The sequence below is a fragment of the Rhineura floridana genome, chromosome 7 (genome assembly GCF_030035675.1).
Source record: "Rhineura floridana isolate rRhiFlo1 chromosome 7, rRhiFlo1.hap2, whole genome shotgun sequence".
Lineage (NCBI taxonomy): Eukaryota > Metazoa > Chordata > Lepidosauria > Squamata > Rhineuridae > Rhineura > Rhineura floridana.
Window position 1 is genome coordinate 38,796,770 of NC_084486.1, and position 24,709 is coordinate 38,821,478.

Below are 24,709 nucleotides of genomic sequence, written 5' to 3' on the forward strand. Positions count from 1 at the left end.
AGAACACCTGATTTCTAAAATGGCTCAGAGGCAAAGAATTCTGGGGAAAGACATCTTGTCTGAGATACGGCCTCTGGGAGGCATGACTTTGCACTTTCCACAGCTGAAACTAGTTAATTAGGCCCAAGCGAGAACATCTGCTTATCAGTGAAGACTAGTACATCAAGACCACAGGCCTGGGAAGGTTGGGGAGTATGTGACCGTTAGGCGCGAAAACTCCAGAAACGTTTCCTCATCTGAAAGTCCCGATTGGCTAATTAATTCCTGGCTGTTGCTGGGGATTTTTCCATAAGAATAGGATTCAGACCTTAGGTCTTTGTTCCTCAATGTTCTTCAGGATTGCTGATGCTACCTGAGTGGGGTTCCATCTCTTCATCCGCTATCCAGGCTAAACATGTCTGGGGAGATGTGGAACCATGAAGCTATTTTGCTGTTTACCTCTTTGTATCGACTTAAAGGCACATAACAACAACAAAAAGTATAGATTAGGTTAGATGGTTTTGTTATTTTTGTCTTTGACTGTAACTCTCTGTATGTTACCTGGCCCTCAGGGGTGTGGGTTTTAAGGAACCAATTTGCTGCTCTATTTGTACACTTACGTTCTATTTAATAAAGCTACTTCTTTTTACCAGTGTGTGTTCATTGCAGGAGTAGTGTGGCCCTATCCAGTACCTTGGCTACTTGACCACGGACTACCATATAATTGGATATTTTGCCTAAGGATCCAAGACAAGGAGTGCATCTTTGGCTCTTGTCTGTTGGAATCCTTGGCAGGTCTATTTTTGGCACTTTGGGTTTCCCCTTGGCCAAGAGTGGGTGACCAGGTTAAGGGGTGGTGTCAGTCTACCTACCTTACAGGGTTGTTGTTGGTTTACTCAGCCCTAGTAAGGGGTGGCATGGGGTTGTGCCTTGCCAGGATCAATTGCCCTGTGTTTGGGGACTGAGTCCTGGGACTGAACTGGGGTTGGTTCATGACAATTAGCTTATTCCACCCTATTCATTTCAATGCAAGGAAACACAGTGTAAACAGAGGAAAATGTAATCAATTACATATTGTTTGTTGCCTGAAAGCAACAATAACAGCAATTACTGATTGTATACACGGGGTTGATTTCCATTCTGGGCAAGGGACAAATAAGCTAAAATCAACAATTTCCATTCCCATTTTTGTCAGAATTCTCTGGCATCCCTACTAGTCATACTCATCTAAATCCTGAATAAGTGAGATTCATGTATATGCCCATGCCCAAAGTAACTAATCGTCACTAATTTGGGGAAGAGCTATACTTCAGTGGTAGAGCAGATGGTTGACACGCAGAAGTCCCCAGGTTCAATCCTCGGCATCTCCAGGTAGGGCTGGGAGAGAACCCCACCTGAAATCCTAGACAGTCACTGCCAGTCAGTACCAGTAATGCTGAGCTAGATGAGCCAATCATGACTCATTATGTGGCCACTTTCTAAATAACATGCCAAATATAGAATAATTTCAAGTAATGTACTCTAGCAAGAATGATCTGTCTGTAGAAGTAGTCTCCAGTGTGGATACACATTGCCATCTGCATTGCAATGGTCATCCACACCCTACTGAATTGGCTAGATTAGCCTTCCCCAACCTGGTGTCCTCCACATGTTTTTGTCCACAACTCCTATTAGATTGGCTGGGGCTGATGAGAGTTGCATTCCAAAACATGTGGAGGGCACCTAATTGAGGAAGGCTGGGCTAGACACATCTTTTGATGTGAATGGAAGATATGCATCTAAATCCAGGCCTTCCAGCTACATGTTGCCAGTCGTTACCGTTGGATTTGGGCTGCAAGTTACAATCTAATGCAGAGTTAAGCACACTGAAGCCCACCGCTTTCAAGGGACGTAATAAGCATGCTTAAGTTTGTGTGGGTTCATAGGCAGCAGACGTTACAACCATAGAAATGCAGCCTGGATCAGTCAGCCTTTAAAACAAAATGCTCTTGCACTATTTTCTGAAGGTCAACAAATCAGTATTCTTGTCAGGCCAGAGCAGTCAAGGCATTCTTTAAATTGAATTTATTTAATAAAACCAAAAGAGATCAAAGGACCGGTGCTTAAGTACTTCATTTTTTAAAAAGGTTTTTTTTTTTTAAACACCTTCTGAGATCTGGTGTCAGCAGTGATTGGAGTCAGCTTGTCAGGATCAGATGTTGGTAACTGACGAAACCCCAGCTCCTCAAGGCTTTAAGGTATGAAGCTGCTATATCAGGCCACTGGTCCATCTAGCTCAGTACTGTCTGTACTAGAGGTGAGGAATCTGTGGCCATCCTCAGCCAGTATGGCTAATCATCAGAGAGATGGGAGTTGCAGTCCATCAACATTCAGAGGCCTACAGTTCCCCATCCCTGGTCTACAATGACCGGGAATGGCTCTCTTAAGATCTCAGACAGGAGCCTTTCCAAGCCCTGCCTTGTGATGCCACAAACTGACCCTGGGACCTCAGAGACGGGCCGTACCTCATTGAAAGAGAATCTGCTTTGCATGCAGAAGGTCCCAAGTTCACTCCCCAGCGTCCCCAGGTAGGGCTGGGAGAAACTCCTGGAGAGCTGCTGCCAATCAGTGTAGACAATACTGAGGTAGATGGACCAAAGGTCTGACTTGGTATAAGGCAGCTTCTTATGTTCTATGTCCTGTGCAAACCCGGGATCTACTGCTTTATTGATTGATTTTATTTATGTCAACAGTGTATATTCTACTTAACACCTTGTCCCATAGCTTGAGCATGCTGTTCTCCTCTTTGTGCAGTGTATTTTTGAATGGTCAACAGCAATACATTGTTGGATATGCTTGAGGTGCTCTAGGCATGTGCTTGCCATAAAGCACACACTGTGCATGCAATCCCTGACATCACTGGCAAAAAGGATCAGGTAGCAGGTAATGGGAAAGACTCCAACGATCTGGTGCCAGTCAGAGTAGACACTACAAGGCTAGATAGGCCAATGGTCTGACCCAACATAAGGCAGCTTCCTATGTTCCAGCCCTGTTAGGAAGCTTAACTTTCAGAACTTCCCCTAGAATAGGATTGGGGAACCCCAGGCAAGGGGCTGAATGTGGCCCTCCAAGGCTGTCTATCTGGCCTTCAGAGTTCTCCTAAGCTACACCCCCTCTCCCCAGCCATATCCCTCACTGGCTTGACTTTGCACCCTCTTTGCGGCGTTTTTGCCAGGCTGGAATATGCCCTTGAACGCTCATAATATCTCTTGCTTGCCTGGATGGAGAATCGAGAGGGGTGTGTGAGCATGCGTAGAAAGTAGCCTGCTATACAAAGGTAAACTGCACATTTGTTGCTCCCCCCACTTTTGCTTCTGACCCCACCCAGCACTGGCATGTGGTCCCCGGGAGATTGCCCAGAAAGGAATGCAGCTCTCTGCCTGAAAAAAGGTTCCCCTCCACTTCCCTAGAATATCTATGTAGTGCCACCTTGCTCTTATTCTTCAATTCCCTCTTCAAAACCTTCCCTGTTAAGCTTTTGTTATCTTTCCATCTATTCCCTATGATTTATCTATTCCCTGTTACATTAATATCTATAATATCCTTCAGTAGAAATTCCTAGGGTGGCTTTCATGGAAAGAACAATTCCTAAAAGAATTCAAATGCACATTGAAACAAATCAGATCATATAAACAAAACGACTGAAAAGGCAGCAATATCTTAAATAAGCTGCAGTGGCACCCATCAGAGGAGCAGCTGCATTTACCCCTCTTGCTCTTCTTCCCCAACAAAGAGCTGATCAGTGCAACTGCAGCTAATTTGACAGGGCCACATATGTGCAGCTTTGGCTGTTGCACATAGACACAGTTGAATCAGGACAAAAACAAAAACAGGTGAAGTAAAGAACCCACATATCCCCCTACAATTATTAAATTAAAAATAGACAAAATTTTGAAAACCTTAAAGAACAGGAAGGTCTTTAAGGCACATTTAAAATTAACCAGAGAAGTAGCCAGATGGGCTTCTCTGGCAAAGCTGTTCCATAACTGCAGCACCACCCCAGAGATGGTCTTGCTCCAAGTTGTAGCATCGCAACTCAACTGTTTTAAAATAAATCATGGCTGTCTCAGAGGGGACCCAGAAACCACCCTCAGTTCAGACCATATTATTCCCTTTGCGTTCCACTTCCTGCATGAAATTTAGTTCTGCCCCATTCCATTGTTTTTAATGATCTGGACAGTTGCTCAGAGCTGGATTCCTTGCTTCTACTCTGGAAACTCCTCCTTTGTCACACTGTACACCCACCCAATATTTTTGGATCAATTGTCTGTGAAGACACAACTCTAAGGTATTGATTTCAGCTAGCAATTAGATGATGCTAACAAAGGAAGCCAAACTCACACCCTGTAACATTTATAAAAGTACCAACTTCACTAAAGTCAAAGGAGGATTATTCCCATCACTCATGTAAGCACAATCAATTCTGCTTAATGGCATCCAACAGCCCCATCTAACAGGCCAGGGAAACAAAGACCAACCAACCAATACTCCTGGAACAGAATCAGAATTCATCCCAAAAGAAAGGAGGGCCAGCGGCCAGCCCACTCTACTGAATTATTCAGGGCAGGAGAAAACTGTATCTACAAATCTTTTTTTTTAAGACTATGAATCATCAGATAGATTTTATATGAATGGAGGTTACTACAGCTTAGAGCTATATGGACTCCAAAAGCTCCATCCTGCTACTAATGGAACAGAGGAAGATAAAAAGGAAGATAATATTCTCCACTTACCAGGTGAGTTGCAATTTCTGAATTGTACCCACATATTTTTGTAGCTAGTAAAATTGAATCAGGGAAACACGTTCCTCCTCAGACGTGCCTGTAGTCTGGTATGATAACCCTGACTTGCAAGTCCCTTTCAAATGTCTTTAGAACAGATGAAAGCAAGGTAGAACTACGTGTGTGAGATTTGCCCCCATCTTTACTGACTTGCAGGGGGAAATAAGCCTAGTATCAACAAGGCCTCAGACACTTTCTTGCAACAGTTAGCAGCCTTTTCAAAAGATAAAGCACAATCAAAAAGACAAGGTACCTTCATCAACTGGCTGATTATCCTCCCAGCTCTTGATGTAGTCATCCTAATGGGGAAAAGGAAAATGAGAGCACAAATGAATCAAGAGTTTAAAACAAGAGAAAATGTCAGCTATAAAAATCCAGATGCTCAGAACTGCAGGCAGATCAAAATCCAGAGATAACATTATGCAGAGGATGAAACAATGATGCCTTCTTGACAGCTTGAATTCCAGGAAAGGGGCTCCATTGCTGCAAATAATTTGCACTCTCTTTGCTATCTTTCTCAGGAAAAGCTCAGCTACTTGATGAGCTGATGGTTAAGAAAAGCTGTATCTTCTAAAATTTTCTCTTTTGTACAAAGAAAAGAAATGGACCGAGCTGTAGGAGATTTGCCCCATCTTTAGTCTTTAGAACAGACCTCCAGCCTGCAGGCCTAATTAGACCCACTAGGCCTCCCCACTGGGCCCATAAGGCCATTTCGGCCAAGCCACACCCACCTGCCCTACACCTGATGTCATATATGGTGTCAGGTGTGGTGCAGATAAAGACCCGGCTTAGCCAAAAGAGGATTTGCAGGTCTCACTGATCAGTGGCAAAGCCCTGTGGAAAGGGCTGTGCCCTTGGCTTAGCAAGCCCAAATGACCAGCTGATTATCAGAATTTGCTATGTCCAGTGCACAGCTCTTTGCAAGCTCCAGTGATTGGTTGATGGTCGAGTCCTGGGCAGAATTACGGAAGGGGGTTTGCAAGACCCTATAGTGTAGAAGAACTGGTAAGAAAATCCAGGCGTTCCTGAACACCAGGTCATATCTCTTTGGCCCTCAGTCATCCGAGTTGTTTTTTCGACAGTTTCCAAAGCTTGCAAGCAACCAACAATTAGCAGCCCACTGCAAATCAATGAAACCATTTTCTGCTTTAAAGTGTTATGCAATTAGAAATAAACATGCTCTATCATCCAGAAAAACAAAATAAAATGATTTGATGATAGAGCCCTCAGGAAACAAGATGGCCATCGCACTTCATCAAAATGAAGGGGAAAAATTCCCCAAAGCTCAGCAACTTTCATTAAAAATAAATCTCATTCACTACGGCTCTCTGCTGACCATTTTTCTGTTGGAACGCCACCATGAGGTAGCTCCCCCCCTCCATGTGACACAGTGGCCTGGTGACAGCACTCCCAGATGGTAGCACTGAAAGTAACCACATTTCCCCAAATTGCTTGGGTTTTTTTAGGATATGGGAACTAGTGAGATTGCCATGGTGGGGAATGGTGTGTCCTGACAGGTGGAAGGAAAGATTCATTAGTGGATTCACCCCTCTTACAGTGTTCCCACAAATACTCTGTCAGGCTTTGGCAAGAAGGGGGTTGCACAAGTGTCACAAAGCCATCAAGAACATCCCTCTAAATCAGGGATGGAGAACTTTTGTCAGCCTGAGAATCACATTCCATGAGTGGGGCCAGGTGCAACAGTGGGTGGAGTAACAGATGTGTTAGAAACCAGCCAATCCGAGGTTTCTGTACTCTCCCCATACTCCATGCAAGCAAGCAAAAGGCATTATCACAGTTCAAGAACACATTCTGGCCAGGCCACAACACATGAGGGGGGCTCAGAGCAGGGTCAGGGAGAAGTGTGACCTATAGAGGGGTGTGGCCTGGAGAGTCCCGAGGGCTGGACAGAGAGTCCAAGAGGGCCACATTTGGCCCTCAAGTCCACAGTTCTCCACTCCTACTCTACACACTCTTCTGGCAGATACGTGACTCATTAATGGCATCACCTTGAGAGTCAGTGCAGGCATTATTGTAAACAAATGCTGACATCAAGGATCTGTTTGTGTGAACAGAACAATGTCAGATCTGGGACAGACAGAAGATGAGAACTATATGTGATTGTCCTAAATATAATATTGTGTGATTCCCCATACCACATGTGATACTGCTCACACATTTCGAAGGGTGGCTGTCTTTTGGTTCTCAAAATGTTTTGCAAAGTGCGCATTTGATAGATTCACCTTTAAATGCGAACTGAATCCAATTTCTCCCCCACCCCTAGCTCACAGGTATTTGTGCTTACAAGCTGCAGGAATGTCTATGCTCATTCTCATGTGACCTTTAAGTTTGTGATGGAATACAAAGAAAAATGTGATTTCTAAGGTATGTAACCTCTTTGCCACAAAGCACCATTGTTTTCAAAGTGATTATGGGGAAAGGAGATACATGGGCAAAAGAAAACTGCTGTTTCAAGCCAGATTATGAATCTCTTTAAGGGAATATGGATCTTTGAAGACATGTTCTACATCCTGCTCCAGTCATCTTGCCCCGTTTACCACTATAGGCAAGGTCCAAGGTGCTCCAATAAAATTTGCTTCTGAAAGACTCACAAAGGTTGGATCTCAAACATTTTGGGAAGAATGCAAACATATGGCTGGGTGTGACTCCTGTGCAGCCATCTCCAGAGGCAGGAGGTAGATGATCTTTGTTTTGACCTTTTGTTTCCTTGTCCAATCTGGATGTATATGGGTCAAACATAAATGGAGACTACCCTGTGTCACAAGTAAGAGATTGATCTGTGTGGAAGATCCTGTCTGCAGTAGAGAGCTGCACTTAAAATCTCTTGGAATATTCCAGACCTCCAGTTCTAGAAAGCAGATGCATCTCGCCAGGTAAGTGGGGCAGAGCTGCTATGCTAGCTTCCTGGCAGGTGGGCTGCTGTCACTTATTGGGAGAGGAGGAGAGGTGAGGTGGCAGGGAGCTTAGCATGCCACAAATGCACTGGCAGAGCCAATTTGGTGGTTCTGCCAGTGCATTTGTACCCCAGAGTCCTCGCTGCTTTGCCCCTCTCCCTCCTGGTAAGCAACAGCAACCCATCTGCCAGGAAGCTAGTGTTCTGGCTCCACACCACCCAGCAAGCTCCTTCTGCTATAAACCTCTTCCGTAGCTGAGAGCCAAGCTACATAGTCAGGAAAATCACATGGTATAGCACTTGCTGGACTATGCCACTTCAATCTGTAGGTGGGAAATTATCGCTCTCCTCCTGTAGTAAAACAAAAAATCAACTCAAATCGTCCTGCATGCAGAAAACAAGCACATCAGAGAGAATGCTTCTAACTTACCTTTCTTTCAGACTTTCCATCTGAGGAACCTTTTTGATATCCTTGAAGTTTGAAGTGGTACAGTGCAGCATGAGCTACACACCATATGATTCTTTCATGCTTGCAGCATGGCTGTTAATCCAGCTCTGAAGTGCTCTCCTTGAGGTGGGTTTATAGTAGGGATGGGAGCTGTTGGCTGATACCGGTTTGAAAACATTCCTTCAACCTAACAGGCTGGTATCAATTTGTTTGTTCTCTGTCCACAAGCCACTGCTTTTACCAATACATTCCCCCCAATATTGATATTAATATTGACATTTTGAAAAGAAATATTGATAAATTGAAGGAAATATTGATAAAACGATATTAATATCAATATTTTAGACATGGACATTTTAAAAAATCCATTTCCAAAAATAGCTATGGAAAATTACTACATAAAAATCCAGTCCTGAATAAGAGTGAATAAGCAAATTAATGGAAAATTCAGTACCAAATCTGAATTGGGCAGAATTCTAGAACAACCCCAGTTTATAGCAACATTGATTTTAGCTTGACACAATATCCATGCTCTGCCTGTTCAGCATCTGTGACTTCTTTGCAGGCAGCTGAACGCAGGTATCAATGCACGCAGAGATAAGATGACTTGCCAATTTTTCACAGACCCCATTCAACCACTCAGAAGGTCCTTCAAAACAAACCAGGACCAACATGAAGAAGCTGCAGTAGAAGATAGAAGGAGATGACACAGATGTGATGATGCAATGAAACCAGTTTTTTTTTTAAAAAAAAAGATTAGTACTAACCTCCACCTCCTGAAGAATTCGGACCACAGCAGAAGGGCAGCAGAAAAAACAGAAAAGGAGAGAAATAAGAAAAACCACACATGAAGCAGCAGTACACAGCAGCCAGCGAGAGTTCAGACTGACAAGGCAGCCACTTTTATTTCTCTACATAAATTCCTGGTAATGTCAGGATTCATTTCCCAGAAATGATGTTTTATTAACCATTCTACTAATGCATTTTTTCATTTTGTTTTCCCAATTTGCATCCATTAAGCTATTTGCTTGTAACAACAGCAGCAGCAGATTCAGATTGTAAGGGATATAAATCAAGATGAGGGCTGATAATTTAGGGCATTTATTAAGCAGACGGCGTCTTCCTCCAGAGGTTTTCTGTTGCCTATGGGGCATGAACGGCAAAGTCTCAGCAGGCTACTCTGGAGATCCACATCATATTTCATACTCTGACGTTCCCAGCAATACATGCGCTTGATTATTTTTCTCTTTGCCTCTGCAAATAAAGACTGAAGCAAGGACGTGATTAAGACTATTTGTTGGTGATAGTCATTAATAGTACAAGCTTGTTCTGCCACCTCCCTTGAAATACATCCACAAAGGAGGACATGAAAAAGCAGAGAAAGGAATGGGTATGTATGGGCTCAGTCATCTATAGCTATACACTGCCCAGAGATAGACTAGCGCTGAGGTTAACAGTCCATCCATGCTTTTTCAAAAGGGTTTTAATAGAGCAATCCACGCCCCCTCCCCGATTCACGGTGCTGGGAGTTTGGATGTGGCAGATGTGTCTCTCCGCCCTGCTGCACCTACTGAAAGCACAAGCAGAAGCTACTGACGGGGATCCCTACCAGTGACAGCCAGCACAAGCCCCCAAAACAGGGCATTTAGGGGGCGGAGAGAGGACAAAGCTGAGCTGGCCCAGGATCTGCTGAATTCTAAGCAGGTCCAGTGATCAGTGACGAGCCTTATCCAGCCCTTTCTGCTCTGCCAACTTGGAGCTGGTGCAAAACAAACAAACAACCTCTCCCCAGCGCTTTTTGCTGCCTTCACTACCACCTTCTGCCTTCTCTAGCATCAGCAGCAGGACTGTGGATGCAGTGGTGGCTCTGCTGCCCCATTCAGACCCACTGCTCCTAGTTGGAGTTTGGATGACAGCTAATGATGAAATAAATTCACACAAACAAACAACGTAAGTAGTAAAGGGCAGATAGTGGAGATATATTTATTCTTTGCCATGTACATTTCTTAGACATTGGTATTTCCCCCCCTCCTTTACACAGAGGAGTCAACACAACTAGTGGCCTATCACTAGTACTAATTAAGGCCTTTTGACAAGAATTTGGTTCAGTTCTGCAAATAACTCCACAAACATTACTGATGATATGATCACACCACTGTAAGTCAATTGTAACGTATCCCTGATGAAACAAAAAGCATAACAATCCTGAATTCTTTTCCATTTAATTTCTGTGCTTATTTCTCCAGGGGGGAAAAATCATCTGTACCCCAAAACGAGTCCCTGTTGATAAGCTTGTTCTATTTTTATTTTTTTGTCATTAGCAAAATCAGAATTCTTGATCAGGGGACATTCTTAAAAGACCCATAATGGGGATAGCTGGAGGTTATAGGAGGGAACTGTATATGCAGCCAGAAGCTACAAGCCACTGATCTGTTTACAAAGTGACTTGCCTCTTCAGCGGTGAGAAACAACTAGCAAAGCTCCATCGGCACAGTTCTGCCCCACAAATGCATGCCCCGTCTATAGATATAAATTACTAAAGTTGGAACAAAGAAAGCAGCCAACTGTAAAATAACACTCAACAGGAGTTACCACCACCACCCCTACATTAACAGAGATAACTATTGGGAGGGAAATAGTGGCCTACAGGGTGCTAATTGGCTCTTTGAAACATGGCATCGCGGCCTATTTGGTACATTGTTCTCTGACATTCAGTGGGTTGGATCCAGAGATCCTGTAAGTGGAGTTCCACTCATTCAGTTTCCTACTCCTGAACGGAGGTGTGGAGAGACACAGTTTTTGCCACTTCCTTCTTCCTCTTGCAGCCTCCTGAAAATCCGCTGCAGAAGGTTGCAGAACCCTCTGGAAGCGCAAGGGAGGTGGTGCAGGGCAAGAGTAAATTTGTGAAAATGGCCCCCTCTCTTCCACAAGCAGCAGTCTTAGGTGGATCACCAACCCTTCTGTGAAAGCATCTTGAACCTTTCACTAGTTTTGATCCAAGCCAATGTCACTATCTGTAGCTGAAACTCAAGAGAGGAACCTCACTGGGCTATCATGTTGCCCTTGTGTCCAGATATTCTGTACCCAAAGTATTGATTCCAGATGTCTTCATTATGATATGATATAAATGTATAATAAAATATAACTTTTATTATAAATTGCCAAGTCGGGAGTGGGTGAGGGTTCCACACTCTCCCTAGATGGCTCGTTCTACCAATAAAGAGGTCTCATTGGGCCTGTTTTCACACAAAGATTCAGAACTTCAGGACTGCAGACCCCAGTAATGATCTGCATGTGTGAATTCACTAATAGGCAAAACCCCTTGCCATTTAAGAACATATGTATAGCCAACAGATATTTCTTTCAAACTTTAAAAAAGCAGGGAAATTGGGACTTCCCAGGAGGATCGCTCCGCCTGTGCTGCCTCTGGGACGGGCTCCCGTCTTGGTGGAAACTTTTTCAGTTTTAAAACCAGTCAGAAGGGCTTTTTGACTGGGGAAAATTTCTTCCGGATAAGGAAGAAATGTAGAGATTTTCCACAGAGCTTTGTTGTGTTTGTTGGAGGCTGGAATTCTGCGAAAGAAGGTCTTCCAGCAGCTCGGACGGAGCTAGGATTTCCAACCAGCTCAACTGATTAAGTGAGCCGTTTTTTTTTCTTCAAAGAAAAACGGATTAACAGGCAAGCATTCTCCTGTCTTTTCTCATTATTTTGTTATCAATACAGCTAAAGAGATTTGTCAAAGAACCAGCAATTAAGAAACCCTGGGTGAGTCATACCTTTCTCTTTTATTCACGGAGCTAAGGGGAAGAAAATAGAAATATTCTAAAACCACTTGTCTTACTGATCCTTGCCCTTCGTGGCTCCTTATGAGCTGCAGAGAGAAATTGGGCGAGGGGATCAAAGCGGTGGTAAACGCATCCTTGAAAGAGGGTGTGATGCCATCAGTCTTCAAGGAGGCAATTGTAAAGCCCATCTTAAAGAAGCCCTCCTTGGATCCCCAAGTGTTCAATAACTTCCGCCCAATTTCGAACCTGCCATTTCTGGGCAAGGTCATTGAGCGAGTGGTGGCCAACCAGTTGTCAGCACACTTGGATGAAACGGATTACTTGGATCCATACCAATCGGGTTTCAGGACTGGTCACGGAACTGAAACAGCCTTAGTCGCTCTGGTAGTTGATTTGAGGAGGGCATTAGACAGGGGAGAATTCACCTTTCTTGTCCTCCTCGATCTCTCAGCGGCTTTTGATACTGTCGACCACAGTATCCTTTTACTTCGCCTGGAGGGATTGGGAATTGGAGGCACTGTATTACAGTGGTTCCATTCCTTTCTCTCCGGCAGGTACCAACAGGTAGCATTGGGGGAAGAGGTTTCAGACCCTTGGCCTCTCAATTGTGCTGTGCCACAGGGCTCTGTCCTCTCTCCCATGCTATTTAACATATATATGAAACCGCTGGGGACAATCATCAGGAGATTTGGGCTGCAGTGTCATCAATATGCGGATGACACTCAGCTCTATCTCTTGTTTAAATCTTCACCAGAGTCGCCTGTGGAGACCTTGTCCAAGTGCCTGGAATCCGTGAGTGGATGGATGGGAAGGAACAAGCTGAAGCTGAATCCTGATAAGACCGAGGTACTACTTGTGGGGGACAAAGGAAGGTTGGGCGATATTGACCTGAAGTTCAATGGGGTGAGTCTACCCCTGAAGGACCAGGTCCGCAGCCTTGGGGTTGTGCTTGATTCCAGGCTGTCCACGGAGGCTCAGATTTCGGCAGTGAGCCGGGCAGCCTGGTATCAACTACACCTCATATGAAGGCTGCAACCCTACCTTCCTGATCACCAGCTCCCACAAGTGGTACACGCCCTGGTCACCTCTCGTTTGGACTACTGTAATGCACTCTACGTGGGGTTACCCTTGAAAACGGTTCGGAAATTACAACTTATACAAAATGCGGCGGCTCGATTACTTACGAATAGTCGCCGCCGGGATCACATCACACCTGTGTTGTTCGATCTACACTGGCTTCCAGTTGTTTTCCGAGCCCAATTCAAGGTGTTGTTATTGATCTTTAAATCCCTACACGGTTTCGGCCCAGTTTATCTCACGGAGCGCCTTCAACGCCACCAATTATGCCGCCCGACAAGATCTTTTTTTTTTTTCAATAATTTTTATTCAGATTTTCATAAAACATACAAGACAAAATCATAAAACATTCAAAGACAAAAAACAAAATCAAAAATAGTTAAACAAAAAGAAAAAAAGAAAAAAAAAACAAAAATAAAAAATAAAGAGTAAAATATTGACTTCCCATTTGTCAAAGATCAAATCAGTTATAAGTCTATAATATATAACAATCCTGTCTCTTAAGTCATATTATAAAATCACTTTCCTCCAGTAGTTATCTTACTTAATCATCAAATCTCATAAACATTACTTTATTCTTTCCACAAAAAGTCAAAGAGAGGTTTCAATTCTTTAAGAAATATATCTATCAATTTTTTTTTCCAGATAAGCATATCGATTAATCCATCTCATTACTAATTATGATAATCTTATTGTCATAACCATAGTCAAAATAAACATTTCAATTAATCCATCACATCAGAATCTGTTAGGTTCAATAATTTCAGTAGCCATTGTTCTATTATCTCTATTAGTTCCATTTTCCATCTTCCATCTTCAGTAGTCTTGTTAAGTCCAGTAATTTCAATATCCAATCTTCCATTATCAGTATTCCATAATAATCTTGCTGTCAAAGCCATAGTCATATAGTAAGAGTCTGATGGGGATTACCTCTATCCCAAATATTTTCTTGCCATCCATTCTGAATAGGTTGCTGAAATACTGCTGTAAAATCATATCTCTGTTCTTTTTTTCAAAATACACTGGGTCATCTCTTAAAAGTTTTTCCATTGTCACATGGCTGCAGTTAATTCCATAGATTTTCTCTATATTGGGCTCCATCACATCATTCCAGTCCAGAAGATTATCCATGCCATTGATAACTTTATCTCTAGAATCTTCATTCATTTCTTCAGAGATAACATTGAGTTCCAAGCAATAGATTTTATTTCTAAAGTCCATAGACTCCAAATCTTGTTCCTGTTCCACGTTGGTTCCAATCTCCGGGATCTCCTCTCTCACAGGGACCCCTATTCCAGTCTCCAGGGTCACCTCTCTCACAGGGACCCCTGTTCCAATCTCCGGGGTCTCCTCTCTCACAGGGACCCCTTCCAGGGTCACCTCTCTCACAGGGACCCTTATATCTTTAATCTCCTGCTTCATTTTACTCAATTCAATTTTCATTATCTCAATCTCATCCATTATTTTCTGAAACATAGTTATTTCCAGATTTTCAGCCACTTTCTTAATTGCCATTTTAAAAGAAAAATATAGGAAAACCACTTCTTATTTCAGCAACAATTGGGTTAATACTCCAAACTTGGTGACATCACAGTATAAACAGAGCAGACAGCCTTATCTCTCCAATAGTTAAGTAAACAAAATGCAGTTCCCAGGATCGAAACAATTAATGGCAATCGTCAAGAAACAGATTCGTCAAAATAAAATAGACCAAAAAGAGAGTAGTCTCAAAACAGTATAATATTTTTCAAAATAAAAATCTGGAATAGAAATCCCTCTTCTGTGTATATCTTTAGAATGCAAATCCAGGACAGCTTTTTGCAACAAAAACAGAGATAAGCTATTAATTAGTGCGTAGCAGAGAGAAGTTATGGCTCCCCAGTGAGATGTCAAAAACTGATCAATCTGGCAAATCTCTTTTAAACAGCAACAATTTAAGTCAAGTAAAAAAAAAATATAGAAAGAAGGGTGCTTGCCTGTTAGTGCGTTCTCTCTTAGAAGATAAGGTGAACGTTCGCTTTATCAGATAGAGCTTGCTGTTAAAAATCCGTCCCACCTTCGTCGGCTGGACCTCGTCCCATAAATTAATGAGATCTGGTCGTCCCAACAAAAATAGGCTTTGAGGTTAATCTCTTCGTTTCTCCCTACCCGGGAGAAGTTTAATCAGTCAAAAAAAAAAGAAAAAACTGACTGATATATCTGAATAAGCTTCTTTTGAGGCAGGAGCCCGTCTCAAAAGCAGGCACAGGCTAAGTCACCCTTCCCGGAAGTCCTGCCGCCCGACAAGATCAACCACACAGGGCCTTCTCTCAATCCCGCCAACAAAAACAGCCAGATTGGCGGGTACTAGAGAGAGGGCATTCTCAGTGGCGGCCCCCACTCTTTGGAACTCCCTCCCACAAGATCTCCGGCACGCCTCTTCCCTAAATGTATTTCGGAAAGCCTTAAAGACCTGGCTCTTTCAACAGGCCTTCGGGGTTTCTGGGGAGGGTTAACTGCTATAACTGTAATGCCTCCTGCCCTCTTTCAATACTGTTGTTGCAGATTTATTGATTTTACACTGTTTTATATTGTATCACTGTATTTTATTAATTGTATTTTAATGATTTTGTACGTCGCCTAGAGTGGCCATTGGCCAGATAGGCAACACAGAAATTAAATGTATTATTATTATTATTATTATTATTATTATTATTATTATTATTATTATTATTATTAAATAGTTTATCTTTATTTTTATTGCAAAAAGCTGGCATGGAATTCAACATTATAAAGATTATAAACGGCTGAGGGGTTTCTAATTTAAAGAGAATTTTTATTTATTTATTTATAAGACTTTTGAGTAATATATGTCCGGGACTATTTTTCCGGTTTACTTTTTTTTTTTTTTGACGAATCTGCTCATTCTTCCTGCTACTAATTATTTGGATGCTGTGAATTAAAGTTGTTTTGACACTTTTGGACATACAAGAGATAAGGCAGTTCGTCTTGTCTAGAGGGTGATGTCAGCTGGCTTGAAAGATTAACTCCTTTGTAACTGGATAAAGAAATAAACTGTTCTTTGCTTGGGACATTGGAAATTGAAGGGATTGTGTTTTTTTTGGTTTTAAGAATGACAATCAAGAAGGTGGTTGAGATCATGGATGTACAAGAAGGGACTTTCTCTTTAGATATGTTTCAGAAAATAATGAATGAGATTAAGTTAACAAAACAAGAACTTAGACATAACAGACAAGTGATGATAAGTGAATTTGGTGAAATGAGACAGGAGCTGAAAGAAATTCAGGATTCTATGAGAAAGGAGAACAAAGATAAATTTGGAAAATTAAAAAAGGATGAAAGAAAAATTAAAGGGAAGGTTCAAGCCTTGGAGATTGGATTAAATATGGTCTTGGAAAAAGATTTGGATTGCCTGGCTGTGATAGATCCTGGAGACAAATATTACTGTTTGGAATTCAGCGCTGTCCCTGAAGGAATTGGTGAAGAGATTGGAGATAAAGATATCATCGGTTCGAAAAAATTCATGGACTGGAAGGATTTGATGGAACTTGAAATGGAGAAAGTTTACAGAATTAATTCCTGTTTTGTGACAATGAGAAACCCTTCAAGAGATGTGCTAGTGCATTCTGTAAAAAAGAGGAACAGAGATGCAGTTCTGCAACAATACTTCAGTGATACGTTCAGAAATGATGGCAAGAAAATATTTGTGATGAAGGAAATCCCTATCAGACTCTTATTATATGACTATGACAGCAAGATTATTGGGTGCGTAAAGATGGAAGATGGAAGATGGAATCAACACTGATAAAGGAAGAAGAGCGATTTGAAATTACTGGATTTAATAGACTCGAAGAGTTGGATTAATTGACATGTCTATCTAGAAAAAAATTGATGGACATATATCTCAAGGATTGGAAACTTCTCTTTGACTTTTTGTAGAAGAATAAAATGATATGATGTTAATGAGATTTGATACCAACTAAGATAACTGCTGGAGGAAGGTGATTTTATAATTTATCAAGAGACAGGTTTGTTATATATTATAGACCTATAGCTGAACTACGACAAATCGGAAGTCAATAGTTTTTTTGTTTGTTTTTGTTTCTTTTTATTGTATTAGTTTTAATTTGTGTTTTTCTTTTTGTATTGTCTTGATTTTGAAAATTTGAATAAAAGTTAATTGAAAACAAAAAGCAGGGAAATTGGGCTGCTAATGCACCAGGGGAGCAGGAGACCTGGTCTCCTCTCTGAGATATTGGACTGTCCAACAAATTTGTCAAAATGCAAACACAATTTGGGTTGGGCTTTCACAGTCCAATCCACTTGCTGTGTAGCTTGGAAGAATTTGGTAACATGTGCCTCTGAGCATATGGTGAATGGTGGCAACACATGCCATCTCAAAAGATGGAGAATTACATTTTTGTATGTTTGTTGGTGTTCTTACTTTTATTCTTTACACTTTCAACTCTCAATTTTCTCTATTTTTATATATTGCCATGAAAATTTAGAGGGTTGTTAAGCAAGTGTTTCTGAGTTCAGGACTATAAATTTTGTAAGGCTTTGTTTTGCAATGAGCTTATGGGAAGCATCAGAATGGCATGGTGGGTATTTTCGATTTAACATTGTGGGATGCAAAAACTGCATGCTGACTATAGTATACAGCCATTATAGTGGCTGTACAATGAGCCATCAAAGATCAAACACCACCATGCAGAACATTCATTATCACCTCAGCTCACTTCACTTCATATTCAGTGTTTCCCAACAGAGTCAATTCACATGTTCAGCTGTGAGTATCAAGGCTCAGTTCACACATGCATGTAAACCACTTGATATAAATGTTTGCCAGTCTCATGGTGTCTGTCAAAGGGCAATTTAAAAATGGCTTGCCTTCCAATTCAAGATCTGACACAGAGGTCTTTCTCAGCCCTTCTACCGGAGATCAATGAATGAGTGATAGCAGGATTTGAACCTGGCAGTTTTTGCATGCCAAAGTACAGCTCATCCCCCGATAGAAAGCTTCCTTCACACGTAGACGACTCGTCTTCTACCATAAGCTGACTCAACTTTGGTAGGGTTGCCAGGAGCTAAATAAAATTGTTATGGGGGCCAGATGCTGTCCTTATCTTAAGGCTGGGATGCAGAGCCTGTGGTCCTCCAGATGTTGCTGGACTCCAACTCCCATCAGCTCCAACCAGCAATGCAAATGTTCAGGGATGATGGGAGCTGCAGTCTAGCAACATCTGGAGGGCTGCAGCTTCCCCCACCATTGTCTTAAGGGGGTGGTGGTTCCCAAACACTTTCCCCCACTGACTACTTGAAAATTGCTGATGGTCTTGCTGGACCACTTCATGATTTTCCTGCCTGTTGTAGGTATTGTAATGTGCTAGGCTAGATGCTGCCTGATTTTTAGATGCATTTTTATTGCTTTCTTTATTTCTTATATTGTATTTTATTGTATTACAACTTGTATTCCATAGAATTCAAACTGTAATATGACAAAACACAATGTAGGAAATAAAAGAAGCAATAAAAATGCTGTTAAAAATCAAGAAGAATATTGAATGCGGACATGCCGCAGACAATCTGAATGAAGCTCGCGGGTCACCAGCAGTCCACGGACCACAGTTTGGGAACCCTGTCTTAAGGGAATGTGACATCAGGGTCTGCTTCAAATAAACACGTGGAAATCAGTAATAGCCACTCTCCAGGAAGGCCCACAGTTTGAAAAGTACTGTATTTTCTGTCAACAGGCCTTCAGCAGTCAGTCACCACTGTCCCCTCTCACATTTCTGCCTCAGGTCGTACTCTCTAGTAATGCCATTCATCTCCCTATGCACACCTGCGTAAGAGCTCTTCACCCAATTCTTGCTCTTTTCTAAATGCCCAGCCTCTGCCTTTGCCTTCCTCCTTCCCCTCCCTGCACAGCTGGAACTCCGGCTATGAGACAAGGGACAAAGGTCCCTGCAGGCTGAAGCAGCCACGCCTTCAAAGCCAATGGCACTTGTGCGTCCACCTCTGCCATCCCAGCTCTTTGTGGGGCTGGCAGTTCCGAGCCTGGAGAACAAAACAAATGCCTTCTCCAGTGGTACGGCACGCTCAAGACTTCCAGCCCACTCCACCCCCGCTGGGAACGTTTTCAATAGCACCTACCAAAAGCAAACATACAAAAGCCTAGCAATGTCTCTCCCTTCCCCCGGTCTCTTCCCAACCCAACAGGAAACGGCACATTGTCAGAGCTGGCACCCTGCCACTCTGCAGCAGGCTCTGCCAAGTGAGCAAATGAGGCTTCACACTGGAGATGGTGGTGCCGATGTACTGTAGAGCCACCTGCCGCTCTGGGGATTGCTTGTAAACGGAGAGATGGGAAAAGGCTCTTTGGGGGGTGGGGAAGAACCAATTCAAGGGCCTTGGAGAGACAGTAGATTCAGACCAGAAAGAATGAGGTTCACATCTATGCTCCTCTATGACATTCGCTGGGTGACCTTGAGCCACCATCCCTCCTGCTCAGCTTAACCTACCCACACTGTGAGCACTTCCAGACTCTCTCTATTTTTGGGTGGGATTCAATCACATACCAGCCAATTCAGGTTGCCTGATTATAGCCAGTTGGGAGTTCTTGCGCATCAAACCCATTTCCCCAAGAAACCAGACTTTTTGAGATAAGGAAAGTGAGGGGAACATGCACTGGAAAGTGGGGGGGGGCAACACCTGTTTTGATGCAGTGTTGTCTAACTTCCCCCGCAAACAAATCAGGATGAATGCTCATTAAGTAGCCTACGTCATCTGATCTCAAACAAATCAGGATGAATCCTCAATAAACATTTCGTCTGGAAACACCCTGGGTTTGTCATTGCCAGAGTCTTCTGATGGGGTACTTTGGGTAGTTCCCCATACCTGAGGTTCGGTTGGCCTCCACCAGGGACCGAGCCTTTAGTGCAGTAGGTCCTGCCCTGTGGAACTCCCTACCATTACAAGTTTGGCAGGAGCCATCCCTCCTTTCTCTCAGGCATCTCATTTATTTATTTATTACATTTATATCCCGCCTTTCTTTTCATCATAGAAACCCAAGGCGGCTTACATATGGTTAACATAACAGAAGAAGCCAATGTGGCTTCACAAAAAAGCTTAGAGAGGACCTGAAAACAAAAAAGGACACATACAGGAAGTGGAAAGAAGGCCAGGCCACAAAGGAAGAGTACAGGCAGGTATCACGGATTTGCAGGGATGGTGTTAGGAAGGCTAAAGCTGAGAATAAGCTGAGGTTAGCGAGGGATGCTAAAAGCAACAAAAAAGCTTTCTTCAGGTATGTCCATAGTAAAAGACAGAGAAAAGAAATGGTGGCACAGCTACTCAATGAGGATGGCAAAATGATAACAGATGACAAAGAAAAGGCAGAAATCCTCAATTCCTACTTTGGCTCAGTCTTCTTCCAAAAAAAGATCTGTGACCCTCCTGGGAAACATGAAGTAGAAGGGGCAGGACTGGAGATTGAGATTGATAGACAAATGGTCAGGAATACCTAATCACTTTGAACGAGTTCAAATCGGCAGGGCCCGATAAACTGCATCCTAAAGTATTGAAGGAACTGGCTGAAGAACTCTCAGAACTGCTGTCTATTATCTTTGCAAAATCATGGAGGACGGGTGAAGTGCTGGATGACTGGAGGAGAGCTAATGTTGTCCCTATTTTCAAAAAGGGCAAAAAGGAGGAACCGGGGAACTACAGACCAGTCAGCCTAACATCAATCCCTGGAAAAACTCTGGAGCAGATTATAAAGCAGTCAGTCTGTAAGCGCCTTGAAAACAATGCAGTGATTATTAGGAGCCAACATGGATTTATGAATAACTAATCTTATCTCAGTTTTTGATCGGGTATCCTCCCTTGTAGTCTGTGGGAATGCTGTGGACATAATATATCTCGACTTCAGCAAAGCTTTTGACAAAGTGCCCCATGATATTCTGATTAGCAAGCTACCTAAATGTGGGCTGGATGGAACAACTATCAGGTGGATCCACAGTTAGCTCCAGAATAATACTCAAAGAGTGCTTATCAATAGTTCCTTCTCAAACTGGGCAGAAGTAACAAGTGGGGTACCACAGAGCTCAGTCCTGGGCCCAGTGCTCTTCAACATTTTTATTAACGACTTGGATGAGGAGGTACAGAGCATGCTTATCAAATTTGCAGATGATACAAAATTGGGGGGCATAGCTAATACCATGGAAGACAGAAACAAAATTCAAAGGGACCTTGATAGGCTGGAGCATTGGGCTGAAAACAACAGAATGAAATTCAACAGGGATAAATGCAAAGTTCTACACTTAGGAAAAAGAAACCAAATGCACAGTTATAAGATGGGGGATACTTGGCTCAGCAATACAACATGTGAGAAGGATCTTGGAATCATCGTTGATCACAAGCTGAATATGAGCCAACAGTGTGATGTGGCTGCAAAAAAGGCAAATGCTATATTAGGCTACATTAAGAGAAGTATCATTTCCAAATCGTGTATTACTTCCCCTCTATTCAGCACTGGTTAGGCCTCCTCTTGAATACTGTATCCAGTTATGGTCTCTGCACTTCAAGAAGGATGCAGACAAACTGGAACAGGTTCAGAGGAGGGCAACAAGGATGATCAGGGGACTGGAAGCAAAGCCCTATGAGGAGAGACTGAAAGAACTGGGCGTGTTTAGCCTGAAGAAGAGAAGACTGAGGGGAGATATGATAGCACTCTTCAAGTACATGAAAGGTTGTCACATAGACGAGGGCCGGGATCTCTTCTCAGTCATCCCAGAGTGCAGCACACGGAATAATGGGCTCCAGTTGCAGGAAGCCAGATTTCGACTGGACATCAGGAAAAACTTCCTAACTGTTAGAGCCATATGACAATGGAATCAATTACCTAGACAGGTAGTGGGCTCTCCAACACTGGAGGCATTCAAGAAGAAGCTGGACAGCCATCTGTCAGGAATGCTTTGATTTGGATTCCTGCATTGCGCAGGTGGTTGGACTTGATGACCCTAAAGGCCCCTTCCAACTCTATTATTCTATGATTCTATGGTTCCCAGGCGGTCTCCCATCCAGGCACTGACCACACCTACCCTGCTTAGCTTCAGCATGGTGCTGGCCTCATGTGCTTTTAGACCATAGCCTGGGACCTAAAGACCTTTTTCTCTAGAAAACTGAACTTTTTAGACAGGCCTTTGTAAGGTGAATTTCTCTCTGACAAATGCAGCATTTATTGATGCTTTTGTTATTGCTTTTAATGATGTTTTTATTGGCTTTCAAATATTGTGTCTTTGTATGTTGTAATACCCTGATGTATTTCTGTGAAAAGTGCAGCTTATAAACACTTTAATAAATACAGTAAATGAATAATAAACCAAGTGGGATAAACCCCCATGCATGCTCCCCTGAGCTTTGGGGAATAAAAAATAGATAAATAAGCTCAGAGTTCCTAACTGGGTTCCTTGAAGCAGACACAAAACATCAGGAAGAAAAGAAGAATCTAAGAGCTTCTGAACCCTGCTAGCGAAGGCATACTTCATACAGGGGCGTCACTACCAGGGTGCGGAGGGTGCGGACCGCACCCGGGTGACACCCTGAGGGGGGGTGACACCCAGAGCTGCCTTGCCCCATGCCGTTGCCCCACGCCAACTCCCCCTCGGAGATGGGCGGGCGAGACCAAAAGCAGGCGCCCGCTCGCTGGCGGTGAAGCCGGGACAGGCCTCCCACCGCCAGCCTGGAGTGTGTGGTGAGTGCGCGTGTGTGTGTGCGTGCGTGTGCGCACGCACGCACGCATGCACGCACACAAGACCAGCCACCCCTGTCCATTCACCTGGGAGGGCGCGCGCCGGAGGTCAACACCCCCCTGCACTCCAGCTAGTAACGTCACTGACTCCATATAGTGTGACTTACTAAATGGTCATTTATAAAGCATCCCCCACCCTGCTTTTAATCAAAGACATGCCAAAAGCCAGCGTGGTGTAATGATTATATAGTGTTGGACTAAGGCCAGGGAGACCTGGGTTCAAATCCCCACTTGACCATGAAGCTCACTGGCTGGCCTTGAGCCAGCTACTATCTTTCAGCCTAACCTACCTCACTGGGTTGTTGTGAGGATAGAATGGCCATTGGGAAAACCATGTATGCTACCTTGAGCTCCTTAGAGGAGAGGCAGGATAAAAATATAACATGCTTTATGAGGCAGGGCAAGATCATCCGGACCGCCACTGAGTGATAACTAACTAAGCAATGAAACAGACACGAACCCAGCTGCAAAGGAGTCCTGTCAAATGCAAAGCCACACTTGCAAAGGAGGGTTCTCTCTTTTGATTGTTCCCAGGTATTAAATAATCCTTTCTAGTCAGAACTTTTTGCTTGTGTTGTGCTCTTTCCAGAGAGAGAGAGAGAGAGAGAGAGGGCTGTTGACAGAGTAGGTCACCTGAGACAGCGGCTCCCTCAGGAGGTCGGACTACTGAAGGAGACTGTGTCTGACCTTGGCGTTACTGAAGGGAAGTGTGTTTGATGAGCAAGAGAGAGCTACCAAGAGCATGCTGGGAGCTCAGATGCTTTTCGGCCTTTATATTCTGTGTCGGCTTCTGTAGCATAGTAACATCAAAATAATCCACTCTGAGAGTAGATTCGCATCTGAGGGCTCCACTTCAAAGACCCATTCAAGGCTAATCTTAGAGCCTAATGACAGAACTATTGTGTTACAGCAAACATGGGGCTGCTACTGAAAATGGCATCCGTATATCTAGTTCTTCCCTACTCACTCTTAATGTCTAATATATCTAGTTGTGATGTGCTGTGAGTTTCCCCGCCCTCACCTAGTGGGCATCCAATCACAGGGACAGGGGTATTCATAGTGTGATGATGTCACACAGACAGTTTCACCTGACATTATTATTATTATGAATTGCCCGCCCTTCACCAATAGGTTCCAGGGCGGGTTATAAAATCTGAAATGCAATATTAATAAAAAGAATTAAAACACATTTCAACCACAAGAATAGGGTGGGTTCTGAAAATATACATCTCAAGAGCTGAAGGTCAGGGTAAAGAGGTGTGTCTTTAGCATTCACTGTATAGCAAAGGTGCCAGAGGCACCTCTGTAGAGAGCGAATTCCACAATTTAATGGCTGCCACAGAGAAAGCTCTCTCCCGGGCCACCATCCCTGAAACTTCTGTGGGTGGTGGAACTACCAAGAAGGCCCCCTCTGCTGATCTTATCACCTGAGAGGATCTGTAGGGAAGGAGAAGGTCTCTGAGATATTTAGGGGTTCAAACACTAATGTGAGCACCTTGAATTGGGAGCAGAAACAAACTGGCAACCAACGCAACTGTTTTAGAACATTACAGGGAAAAGGAGAACTAGACACAGCTTGTCTGTTTCAGCAGTAGTCTCGCTTATGTGAAGAGACACAGCTGAGCTGTGGAGCTAGAAACTCCAGGTTCAAATCTCAGTTCAGGTTCACACAATGGCTTCAGAATATCGACTGTTTCTCAACTTCAGCACACCTCACAGGTTTAGGGCTGCATTCAGGCAGCAGCTTATTCCATTTTCCTGATGTTTCCTTACCTGATAATTCCCGCATTTTATTCAATCTTTCACACGACGTAAAAGCCATGTCTGGAAATCTAGCAGAATATTGTGGAAGTTAAGCGCTCGTTTTTGTGTTA

At 43.2% G+C, this 24,709-nt stretch overlaps 1 protein-coding gene across 3 annotated transcripts in view; it reads right to left on the minus strand.

The window, feature by feature from the left end:
- Positions 1–24,709, minus strand: part of SPOCK2 (SPARC (osteonectin), cwcv and kazal like domains proteoglycan 2) — a 129,630-nt gene that overhangs the window by 30,064 nt on the left and 74,857 nt on the right. For all 3 annotated transcript variants that reach the window (XM_061635292.1, XM_061635290.1, XM_061635291.1), the window contains one exon: positions 5,053–5,098. In XM_061635292.1, the coding sequence (XP_061491276.1) occupies positions 5,053–5,098 (46 nt within the window). The remainder of the gene's footprint in view (positions 1–5,052; positions 5,099–24,709) is intronic.